Genomic DNA, 11,942 nt, shown 5'->3' on the forward strand with positions numbered 1-11,942 from the left:
ACCCGAACCCTAACCCTAACCTAACCCGAACCCTAACCTAACCCGAACCGTAACCTAACCCTAACCTAACCCGAACCCTAACCTAACCCGAACCCTAACCGAACCCGAACCCTAACCCGAACCCTAAAACCCTAACCCTAACCCGAACCCAAATCCTAACCCTAACCCTAACCCTAAAACCCTAACCCTAACCCTAAAACCCTAACCCTAACCCTAACCTCCTTAGTTTCCACCTGCTCAGCCTCCATCTGCTGGGTATACCTCTGCCCCGCTCCAGAATATCCCCCAGCTCCTGCAAACATGTCATCAGCCAACAGCACGGCCAGCGACTCATTCAAATACCCTCTCAGCGACACCAGCACTTTCTTTATAGAATCACGGAGTCACTTAGGTTTAGTTGGAAAAGACCTTTAAGATCACTGAGTCCATCAGTTAACCTAAAACAGTTAACCTAACCTAAAACCTAAAAAGTCCATCATTACGGCAGTTCCCTAAGCGCCACCTCTACATTTCTTTTGATACACCCAGGGATGGTGACCCAACCATTTCCTTGGGCAGCCTGTTCCAACACTTGACAAACCTTTTGGTGAAGGAATTTTCCCGAATATCCCATCTCAAGCTCCTGTGGCGCAACTTGAGGCCATTTCCTTTCCTCCTATCAATTGTTACCTGGGAAAAAAAAGAGACCCACCCCTACCTCGCTACAGCTGCCTCTCAGGTAGTTGCAAGGAGCAGTGAGGTCTCCCCTCAGCCTCCTTTTCCCCAGGCTAACCAACCCCAGTTCCTTCAGCTGCTCCTCACAGGACTTGTGCTCCAGAGCCTTCAGCAGCTCTTCTCTGGACACACTCCAGCACCTCAGTGTCTTTCTTGTAGTGAGGGGCCCAAAACTGAACCCAGTTTTGGAGGTGCAGCCTCACCAGGGCTGAGTACAGCGGGACAATCCCTTCCCTGGTCCTGCTGGCCACCGTACTTCAAGCAGAAGGCAGGATGCTGTTGGCATCCCTTGTCTAGGAAGGAGTTTTAAGGGAACAGTGGAGACTTCAAAAGGAGTAAGTGTTTGGCTCCAGGAAGTTGCACGGGTTTGCGCTTTGGTATTTCGTTAGCACCTTGGACTGCAGTTACACTAAAGTGCATCTGGCAGAAGCAAAAATGGCATCGTGTTTTATCCAACAGACCTTTTCATTGCAGATGGTAAATGTGCAAAATGCAAGCAAGACAAATGCAATTTTAGAACTTTCCCTAAATCCTGGAGGAATACTAAACTCGTTTCGCGTGACTAGGATGTTCACCTTTGGCATTACATGCAGTAGACATTTTCTCATCTTGGCCATGTTTTGTATTTTGGTGTCTGTTTGAAGTAAAGTTCCAACTATAATTGTAATAATGGTCAAACTGATTTTAACAGGGAAAAGAAAAAGTCCAGTCCTGAAGTGTTCACCAGTGCTTCTTCTATGGAATTGGTGGCGCATGAGGAGTTTCAGGAGGGGCGCAGGCATTCGTTTTCCAGGTAATTGCGTTGCATGTCCCTAACAGAGAAGCAGATTGTCTAGAAGAATCAAGAGGAGTTCCAGTCCACCTCTCTATCCTGAGGTGGGTTGGATGGTTCAAGGGATTAGCAGTGATGGGAGCTCCACATGTAGGTCACTAGCTCAAAGATGGCAGGGATTACAGGTGACTGATAGTTATAACTGGGCAGCAGTTGAGAAGGAACAAGCTTCTCTTTTGCCAGAGCTTCTCTGTAGTGACATCCCTGGCCTCCTGACAGCCCTGAGGAGGCTAGAAACTGGACAGGTGTGGATTCCTGCGCCTCCGTGCTCTGACTGTAACTGTTACCTCAAAGCACTTTGGAGGAGATACGTGAGAGGAATTGCCCTTGTTCCCTCTGTCATCTAATCTCACGTGGATACACTGACGGATTGCAACCTGGACTGCAAACTGGTGCCTTTTGCTCAGATTTTGTTGACATCCTTAAAATTTTCTTACAAATTAAAAGATCAGACTTGTGTAAGGAAATCTTAAATTGGAGGAGGAATGAACATACGTGGAATAACCTGTGAAGGAAAATCTCAAGATAGCTGATGTCTTCTGTCCTCAAAAAGCCCTTGGGCAGGAATCTGAAGAGCTCTCTGTAGTAATGCTGTCAGTATCTTTCCCAGAGTAGTGGCATTCCGTCAGCTTACTAGAGACTGAGTTTAGAAGCTTTTAGCTAGGATTTTTCTTGAGATGCACTCACTGTCCTTGGTTAGAGCTACATGTATGTGCAGAATTTGGCTACAACTGGCTAGAAGTGGGGCATTTTGCATCCTGTACAAATTGCCAAACACACAGTGAAGTTAAATAGACTAAGCTGGCATTTTCAAATGGAACTTTACTGCCTCCAGGCTAAACCCTGCTTTCCTGACAGTTGATACTGCACTGTAGCCATTAAGACTCAGTTATTTTGCACCTTACGGCAGCAAGAGTGATTTGCGCTGCAGGTAGATGCTGGGTAGTGAGACATCTGCATGTCCATGTACCAGCAGAGACCAGTATACACCCCTGAAATCCATCCATAGCTAGGGTAGTCCATGCGATAGAAGTGAGTGGGAACAGACTTACCCTTCCTGCATGTTTTTACACTACCACAGCAGCAGCTGTTCTGGCTCGTAAGCAGAAACCTTTACATGCCGTCATGCTCTTCGATTATCAGCAGCTGAAAGAAGCTTTGACAAAAGCGTATGGAGAGGGAAAAAACTCAAACCCAAACAATTTTGGGAGCAAAAAAAAAAACCTGCTGTGACTGTTTTGAATTAACTTCATTCATTTCCTTTGTGTTGCGTTTTGTTTTTTAAGGTCCAAGAACATGCTCTGGCTCCGGAGCATGCTCAGGATCAGGAACACGCTCTTGCCAGGGAACATGCTCTGACTCAGAAATGTGTTTGGATCAAAAACGCCCTCAGGTTCAGGAACGTTCTCTGGCTCAGGAACACACTCTGGCCAAGGAATGTGCATATGTTGGGGAATGTTCTCTGGCCGAGTTCTTGGCAGTCTGGCCAAGGAAGGTGCTCCGGCTGAGGAATGTGCTCTGGCTGAGGAACACGCTCTGGCCGAGGAACACGTTCTGGCTGAGGAACACATCCTGACTGAGGAACGTGCTCTGGCCAAGGAATGTGCTCTGGCTGAGGAACACGGTCTGGCCGAGGAACGCACATATATTGGAGAACGTTCTCTGGCCGAGGAACACACCTTCTGGCTCAGGAATGCGCTCTCTGGCTCAGCACCACATGCCCTGCCTCAGCAATGTGCTCGGACTCACCGACGCGCTCTGGCTCAGGAACACTCTGTGGCTGAGGAACACACTCTGTGGAGCTCTCACCTGGCTTCACAGTGCCTGCTCCCACCTCATGCCCGGCGCTCCTGACCTTCCCCATCTGCTCCCCACAGTGGTGGAAAGGAGACATTTGTGAACCAGAGGAGGGAATGGGGCTGGGGGATGTGGGGTGACCCAAGCCTAGGGGACCCCTTGCTGCATTACAGTTGGAGCCTGCCAGCAGGGCTGGGCAGCTGCTGGACAAGATGTGCCTTCCCTTTGCCTCCAGAACTGACAGCTCTGCTGGAGCAGAAGGTTTTCTTGAAAATCTCAAGTGTTGAGACCTTTTGGCTTGACAAATCCGTGCGTTTGGCCAAAGAGTGGAAATGAGGGTTTATGCACACGCAGCTCCTGGCACAAAGTCACCTTCCAGACGCAGCAGGGGACAATCGGCTCTCCAGGGTGGCCCTGCAAGAGCCCAGCCTGGAGGTGCCATCAGCCCAAGGCCTCATCTCAGAGCTCGGGGACCTCCTGGGTGGCACAGGACCTCCAGTGGCCTGAGACACTCTAAGGATGTGATTTAAGACTGATTCTGAAAAATGCAATAATGGACCCAAAACCAGGGGATGTCTGGATGTCCAGTGGACACCCACGGGTGGGGAGGTAAATCTGGCCTCTGGTGTTTCCTTCTCAGTGCGAGCAGCGAGGACTGAGCTCTCCTAACTCCTCTGTGGAATTATCTCAGCTGGCATAGTTCCTCGGAGAGCTGGAGAAGACCTGAGCCAAGGAGTCTGAGGAACAAACCCCCTCCAGAACACAGATGGCCATTTGCAGGGTCTCATGCTCCAACCTGCCCTTGGTGATGCCCCGGAGAGCCCAGGGGACCTGCTCCAAAGCGGATCTCATGCCCAGAACAAGCCTCCAGCCTGACGAGGTGGCCCCAGCCTCAGCCAGAGCTTCCCGACAGCTCTCAGGGACCCCGATTCCACCACCTGGTGCAGGTGACCCCGAGAGCTCCTCCAAGGTTGTCTCAGCTCAGTGCGATGCCCTGGGACCTGCACGATGGTGCCAGCGCAGCAGGTGGTCACTGGGAGGTGTGACCAGCTCGGCAGGACGGTGGGATCCCTCTGTGTGCCCCCCACACATGGATGGAGGTGAGCTCCGTGCCACAGGGGAGGCGGAGGGGCAGGAGCCCCCCGGCACAGCCCCGGGGAGGTGCGAGGGTGGGAGACCCACGGGAGGAACCTTCCCATGGTGTGACCACACAGCCCCCCCACCCCTGGAGGTGGTGAGCACCCAACCCCCCCCTGTGGTCCCCACGTGGCTCCCCGACATCGTGGAGCTCCAGCCCGGTGGCCATCCACCCCTGGCGCCTCATGCCCTCCCTGCCGCTGCCCACCCATCCTGCCCCCACTTGGCACCTGAAGGCGGCTTTTGGGGGGCAGCGCGGGGCAGCCGGGGGGGTGACAGAGGTGGGGGACAGCAGGAGGGTCTGGAGGAGCTGGGTGGCACCAGGGGACCCTATGGACCATTCCCTGCGCTGCTGCCAGCGCCAGGTGAGGCGGGCAGGGACCCCCGGGGTGGGATGGAAACTGCCGCCCCTGGAGAGGGACCCCAGCCCTGAGCAGGACTGAACTGGGACCCCGGCCCTAACCCAGCCCTGACCCCAGAATCCCGACCCTGACCCCCACCCATAAAACTGACCCTCACCCCTAACCCAGACCTCCACCCCTAACACAGACCCTCACCCCTAACACAGACCCCCACCCCCAACCCAGACCCTCACTCCTAACCCTGATCCCCACCCCAACCCTGACCCCCACCCCAATCCTGACCTGAACCCTTAGCTCTGACCTCACCCCTAACCCAGACCCTCACCCCTAACCCAGACCCTCACCCCTAACCCACACCCGAACCGTGACCCCCCTCCCCACCTTGCCCTTCCTCCTTCCCACCGTCCCCCACGCACCCACCTGCCCCCGACCCGCAGTGCCACCGGCGGCCACACGGGGACGATCCAGGACGGCCGCAGCGCTGCACCCATCCCCCCCCCCCCCCCCCAGGGTGCCCCGGGACAAACCGTCGTGTAAATGCCCCTCCCCCCCCAGCACCCCCACGTTCACACCCTGCAGGGTGCCATGGGGCGGGGGGGGTGGGGTGGGGGACGTGAGGGGCAAGCAGGGCTGGGAAGGGGCACGTGAGGGGTGTGTAAGGCCAGGAAGGGGTGTGCAAGGGGCTCGTGAGGGGTGTGCTAGGCTGGGGGTGTGCAAGGGGTGTGCAAGGCTGGGAAGCGCTGTGCCAGGGAGTGTGCAAGGGGCGTGCAAGGCCGGGGAGAGCCATGCAAGCGGTGTGCAAGGCTGTGGCTGTGCAAGAGTGCCCGAAGGGCGTGCAAGGGGTGCGTGAGAGACATGCAAGGGGTGTACGAAGGGTATGCAAGGGGTGTGTAAAGGGTGTGCAAAGGTTGTGTATGAAGGTCATGTAAGGAGTGTCTGAGAGGTGTGCAAAGGGTGTGTGACAGGTGTGCAAGTGGTACATGAAGAATGTGCAAGGAGTGTGTGAAGGGTGTCGAAGGGATACACAAAGGTCGTGCAAGGGATGCACAAAGGGCATGCAAGGGGTGTGTGAGAGGTGTGCAAAGGGTGCATGAGAGGTGTGCAATGGGTGTGTGAGAGGCATACCAGAGGTGCACAAAGGGCGTGCAAGGGGTGTGTGCAAAGGTCATGCAAGGAGTGCATGAGACGCGTGGAAAGGGTGCAAGAGGTGTGCATGGGGTGTGCGAAGGGCATGCAAGGGGTGCATGAGAGGCATGCAAGGGGTGTGTGGAGGGTGTGCAAGGGGTGTGTGAGAGGCGTGCAAGGGGTGCACGAAGGGTGTGCAAGGGTTGTGCATGAAGGTGATGTGAGGAGTGTCCGAGAGGTGTGCAAAGGGTGCATGAGAGGTGTGCAAGGGGTGCGTGAAGTGTGTGCAAGGGGTGTGTGAAGGGCGTGGAAGGGATGCACAAAGGGTGTGCAAGGGTAGCACAAAGGGCGTGCAAGGGGTGCGTGAGAGGAGTGCAAAGGTGTGCGAAGGGCTTGCAAGGGGAGCACACGAAGGGTGTGTAAGACCCAGTTCTGCCAGCGAACGCTGAGCACACCCCCACCCCCCCACCCCCAGCAGCCACCGTTCCCAATTTCTCTCTATTTTATGTTAAAAGCACTTTACATATCAAATACAAAAATATGCCCCAGGGAGGGGAGCCCCCTCCCCACCGCTGCCATGATCAGCCCCCCCAACCCCAGCTACAGGGGACCCCCAGGGGACACAGGACAGGGTGACAGGGGGGCGGGGAGGCTGTGCTGTGTCCCCCCCCCTCCCCCGAGGTAGTCAGTGCGATGGGAGGTGACAGCATGTCAGCGGGGGTGACAGTGTGTGACAGGCTCAGATTGGCACCAGCAGGCCAGGGGTCGGGGGGGGGGGGCGTGTCAGGGGGGGTCTGTCTCATATTTTGCAGTGACACAGGGCTGCTCCGGTCCCCCTTCCCCCCCTAAAAAGCCCCTGGGGGGGGGACCCTCATACCTCACCCTGCAGGGGGAGGGACATTAGTGTCATGGGGGGGTGACTGAGGGTCACCCAAGCAGGAGGGGCTGGGGTATCCCCCTAGTAGTGGGGTACAGCCCTCGGTAAGGGGGGGGGGGGCGCGGCAACTGGGGCGTCTTCAGGCCCAGGGGTGCTTTAGAAGGGTGCCATGTTGGGGGGGGGGGGGGGGCACCAAGGCCCGTGGATGGGGGGTCCTAGAACATGGAGTGGGATCTCCTGACTGAGGAGGGGGCCCAAAAATTGGGGAGGGGATCAAAAGGACCCACATCCACGGGAGAGGAAAGCAGGAAATGGGGGGGGGGGGGGGCACCCACCTCTGTTGCGGGTCCTAGGCCAGCTGCAAGGGGGCTGGGGGGCGATATTCAGGGGGCTGGCACCCAGGTCCCCTGGCAGGGTGTCTGAAGGTGCAGTGGGGGTCCCATGCTCGGGAGGCCCTAGCTGGGAAAGGGGGGTCAGGTAATTTGGGGGGGGTCTACAGCTGAGGTGGGGCACTCAGCTCCATTACGGGGTCCTGAGAGGGGACTTCATGGGGGGCTCCCTGGCTGGGGTGAGGGCTCCATGTCCCTCGGGGAATGCTGGGGAGCCCCCCCTCTCCAGCAGGTATTCTGGGGGAGGTCCAGCTTTTTGAGGGGCCCCATTTGCAAGTGGGGGCGTGTGTCTCCAATCATGGAATCGAGCAGAGGGGCCCAGTCCACGGCAGTCAGTGTGGGGGAGGGGGGGATCCCCTAACCCTAGGGATGCTCCCGGCCCAGGGAAGGGGGTCCCCAGCCCTGGGGGGACCCCGCAGCTGGGGGGGCACCCTAGCAGCGCCCCACCTTGGCGTCACCAATGGCCCCCCAGACGTCAAAGACGAACTCGTCGGGGAAGGCGAAGTCCCCGAGCTGGGAGTCGAGGGCCTGGGCCAGCGCGTCGGGGTCGCGGGCGTCCCGGCCCAGCTCCACCATGGTGGCAGCTGTGGGGACAACGGAGACACTCAGGGAACAACCAGTGCCTGCGGAGGGTCCCCTGCCCCCGGGGGGGTCCCCTGGCCCCGGGGGGCTGCAGCCCACGCTCACCCAGCTCGCTGTCACGGATGCCCATGTAGCTCTCCAGCAGATCGTCCACCTTGGCCACAGCCCGCTCCTCGAAGGCAGACGGCTGGGGGGGGGGGGGTGTCAGGGGGTCAGGGGGACCCCTGGAGACAGAGGGGGGGTCCCCGCTGCCCCGTCACCCTGCCACGCGCTGCCCTACCTGCTCCTCAACGGTGGCAGGTCCCCGAGCACGGAGGCGCAGGGTGCCCCGGCCAGTGCCTGGGGCGGGGGGCCCGCCACGGCCACCCCCTGCCCGCGGCCCAATCATGTCTGAAAGGCAAAATGGGGGGAGTTGGGGGACTGAGAAGTGGGGGGGGGGGGGGGCGCATGGCTGAGGGGGCTCCCCACCAACCACAGACCCCCCAGGCCCCAAGGGGTAGGAGGGGAATAGTTTGGGGGGTCTCTGTAGTGCCCCCCATCAGTCCTGGGGGGGCCCCCATCAGTCCATTGTTGGGGTATGGGGGTCCCACACATCCCCCCTCCAGTTACGGGGTCCCCACCAGCCTCCTTTTGGCTTTTGGTGTTCCCCCCAGCACTGTGGGTCCCCATCGGTCCTCCCCCAGTTTTCGGGGTTCCCCAGGCTACTGACTCTGCACCAGCCCCCACCCTGTACCCCAGAGACCCCCAGGCCCATGGGGTCCCCCTGAGTTTTGGGGGGGGGCTCTAAGGTACCCCTTCCACCTCCGCAGGTGTTCAGGGTCCCAGTAGCGGGGCTGGACCCTCCACCCCGAACACACATGAGGGGTCCCGTCCCCTTTACTGGTGGGGCTCCCAGTGCTCCCAGTAACCCAGGGCACTGCCCTCCAGTTCAGGACAGGGGACAGCAACGCCCTGGCTGCCTGGGTCCCCCCAAAGCCAGTAAAAAGGTGGCTGCCCTGGGGGGAGGGGGGGCATTGGGATCCCTCCCGCTTGGGCTCCCAGTGCTCCCAGTGCTCCCAGTTGGGGCTCACCAAAGGCCTTGCGAGGCTCGGTGAGCTGGAGGGCAAAGGTGCGCCCCCGGGGCAGCTCCTTCAGCATCTTGGCCACCTCGTAGTGCCGGGCGCCCACCAGGCTCCGCCCGTCGATGGCCTCGATCATGTCCCCAACGCTGATCACTGGGATCCGGTCGATGACACTGCCCTCCCGGATCCGCTGCGGGGACCACCCGGGGCTCACCATGGCCCCCCAGTGCGGTCAGGGATGGTGCCAGGGCCCACCCACCCCGTTCAGGCACCACCAGGGGCTGCCTGTATCCCACCACGATACTCCAGGATGTCCCTTGGCATCCTGCCCCACCCCCACAGGGACACTGCCCCCTCCCCCCCCAGGACATCACCACAACCCCCTTCAACCCAGGGACCACCCAGGAGACCGCAGGGCCCCCCCCGAGAGTGAGGGGCCCCCTTCTCTGTCGCTACAGGCACCACCCAGGATGTCCCCATGTCCCCCCCACCCCATGTCCCCCCCCACCCCATGTCCCCCCCAGGTGTCCCCCTTCCCCATCCCTACGGGCATCACCCAGGATGTCCCTGTGTGTCCCCCCACCCCAGGGCCATCCCTAGGTGTCCTCCTTCCCCATCCCTATGTTAACTTGGGCACCACCCAGGATGCCCCCGTGCCTCCGACCCCATGTCCCCCCCTGGGTGTCGTCCATCCCCATCCCTGCATTGACTTGGACATGACCCAGGATCTCCCCATGTCCCCACCCCCCAGGGTCCCCTCTAGCACCCCAGGTGTCCCTGCCCGGTGACAGCACCCATGGGTGCCACCTTGATGAAGGCATAGCCGGCGCCGTTGTCGGTGATGGTGAGCCCCAGGGCCTCCTCCGACTTGAGGACCTGCACCTCCTTGCGCTGCCCCTTGGTGTGGGCGAAGATGAAGTCCTCCAGGCCAATCTGCCCGCCCAGTAGCTTCTCCATGTCCACCTTGTGTGTGTTGAGGGTGCAGAACATCACCTGCGGGGGCAGGGCGTCAGTGCAGGGGGGACCCTGGGACACGCCCCAGCCACCTGGGCCAGCCCCCTCCTGGGGACGCCTCGGTCACACGGGTGGGAAGGACCTGGTGGGAGGAACCTCCATCTGGGGACACCCGGGACCCCTCCAGGGGACACAAGGTGATGGGTGATGCTTAAGGGACCTGTGGGACGTCCCTGTGCACCTCTGGGGTCCCCTCCCCCTGATGTCAACAGCCACCCATGGTCACCCAGCCCAGCCTGGGAGTCCCCTGCCCTTTGGGTGTCCCCAGGGACCCCCAAAGCCCCCAGAACCCACCAGGGACCCCAAAATCCGACCAGGGACCACCCAGGGACCCTAAAACCCCACAGGGACGCCCCGAAAATACCCCAGGGACTCCCAAAACCACCAAGCCACCACCAAACCCACCAAGCCCCCCCCAAACCCTCAGGGCACCCCCCAAACACCCCCGGAAACCCACCAATCCCCCCAAGACCCTCCAATCCCCCGAGGAACGCCCCCAAACACCCCAGGGACCCCCAAACCCACCCCAGGGACCCCCCAAACCCCCCAGGTCCCAGTCCCTTGGTTCCCAATGTCCCCTAGGACCCCCAGCACCCAAGGGTGCTCCCAGCCTCTCCTTTACTGATCCTGCAGTGCCCCCAACACCTCGCCCAGCACCCAGGGATACCCTGGGAGCCCTCGGTGCCCACCCCTCAGCACCCCCACCACCCAGGACCCCACTCATCACCCAGGGGTGCCCTGGGAACCCTCTGGGGGGCCACCCCTCAATCCCCCACCCCCCAGCACCCCACCCAGCACCCAGGGGTGCCCCCCCACCTCTCCCGGGGGGATGCGGAAGGCCTCGGCGATCTTGCCGTAGAGCTCACGGACATTGGTGAACCCCTCGACACGGCCGGTGGGGCTGCCATGTGCCAGCTGCGTGTGGAACACCAGGCGAGGCCGAAGGGCAGGGGGCGGGGGGGGGAGCCCCGGGGCGGGGGGCCCCCCAGAAACACCCACCGGCCCCCCCGGGGTCTCACCAGCAGCCCCCCCACGTCCCCCTGCCGCCTCCTCGTTCTCCACCAGCGGCGGGGGCTTCTTGCGGCGGCCCAGGCCTAGCGGCATGGGGGGGTGGGGGTGGGTATCAGGGGGTGGCAGCAGAGCCCTGGGGGGGGGCAGGGGGCTGGGTGCCCCCTCCCCGTGGAGGTGGTGTCCTGCGGTGCTTCGCCGGGTGCTAGGAGAGAGGGGAAACTGAGGCACGGGGGGGGGGGTGCTGCTGGGCCGTAGAGGGAAACTGAGGCACAAAAAGGGGTGACTGAGGGGCAATGGGGGAAACTGACGCACGGGGAGGGCTGATGGGCCGTAGAGGGAAACTGAGGCATGAATGGGAGTGGCTGGGGAGCCATGGGGCGAAACTGAGGCACTGGGGGGGCTGTGGGGCCATGGGGGGAAATCGAGGCGGATGGGGGGGGGGGGGGGGGGGGGGGCGGGGAATCGAGGCAGGGAGGTCCCCGGCTGCGGGCGCTCCCGAGTTTCTCTGCGACCAGAGGGTCCGGGCCTGCTGGACGCCCGGTACCGTCCCCGTGGGGGCCCAGCGCACCTCCCTCCCCGCCCAGGCCGCCCACCCCCAAGATCCCGGGCCCGGCCGCCGCCGCCCAGCCCCGCTTACCGGCCGGACCCTCCCGCCTGCCGCCGGGCGCTACTGCCGGAGCGCCACTTCCGGGAAGGCGGAGCCAAACCCGCCCGGACCAATCACCGCCGCCTCCTCGCCAGGCAGCGGAATGTGCAGCGGGGAGGGGCGAGGCGGCAGGATAGGGCTCGGCCACCCGCGCCCCCCCCCCCCCCCCGGGCCATGGGCGCGCCCGCTCCGCACCCCCGCGGGGTGGGGCCACCCCCGACCAATCAGCAGCGAAAACCGCGCGTCCCGGGGGCGGGGCCCGCCAGGCTGGGAGGGGCTGGCGAAGATAGCTGCGGCGCCGGGGGGGGGGGGGGGGGGGGGGGAGGGGGGGGGCGGGGGCGGGGCGGGGCTGGGAGCGGAACATACGACCCAGCGACGGACGGACGACGTTTTTC

General features: G+C 61.5%; 1 protein-coding gene across 4 annotated transcripts; it reads right to left on the bottom strand.

Annotated features, from left to right (window-relative positions):
* Positions 1-6,451: 6,451 nt before the first annotated feature.
* Positions 6,452-11,709, bottom strand: GIPC1 (GIPC PDZ domain containing family member 1). Of its 4 annotated transcripts, none has more exons than XM_056326226.1 (7): positions 11,539-11,709; positions 10,707-11,103; positions 9,684-9,869; positions 8,886-9,066; positions 8,096-8,205; positions 7,921-8,002; positions 6,452-7,817 (listed from the first exon to the last, which is right to left on the bottom strand). In XM_056326226.1, the coding sequence occupies exons 2-7, from the start codon at positions 10,992-10,994 to the stop codon at positions 7,666-7,668; spliced, it is 999 nt and encodes a 332-aa protein (XP_056182201.1). In that variant the 5' UTR covers positions 10,995-11,103; positions 11,539-11,709; the 3' UTR covers positions 6,452-7,665. The 4 variants fall into 4 exon arrangements, with proteins under 4 accessions (XP_056182201.1, XP_056182203.1, XP_056182204.1 ...); XM_056326228.1 differs by having other exon boundaries at positions 10,707-10,791; positions 11,539-11,557; XM_056326229.1 differs by lacking the exon at positions 11,539-11,709 and having other exon boundaries at positions 10,707-10,791; positions 10,910-10,928.
* Between the last annotated feature and the right edge of the window lie 233 nt (positions 11,710-11,942).

The sequence above is a fragment of the Falco biarmicus genome, unplaced genomic scaffold (assembly GCF_023638135.1).
Source record: "Falco biarmicus isolate bFalBia1 unplaced genomic scaffold, bFalBia1.pri scaffold_41, whole genome shotgun sequence".
Lineage (NCBI taxonomy): Eukaryota > Metazoa > Chordata > Aves > Falconiformes > Falconidae > Falco > Falco biarmicus.

What these genes read in the sequence shown, in the direction of transcription:
- GIPC1 (XM_056326226.1), bottom strand. Translation starts at nt 10,994, where the DNA reads ATGCCGCTAGGCCTGGGCCGCCGCAAGAAGCCCCCGCCGCTGGTGGAG. An exon ending in CGAGCCTCGCAAGGCCTTTG is followed by an intron (nt 8,206 to 8,885) that starts GTGAGCCCCAAC and finishes TTTGCCTTTCAG; the next exon opens with ACATGATTGGGCCGCGGGCA. An exon ending in CATCCGTGACAGCGAGCTGG is followed by an intron (nt 7,818 to 7,920) that starts GTGAGCGTGGGC and finishes TTGTCCCCACAG; the next exon opens with CTGCCACCATGGTGGAGCTG.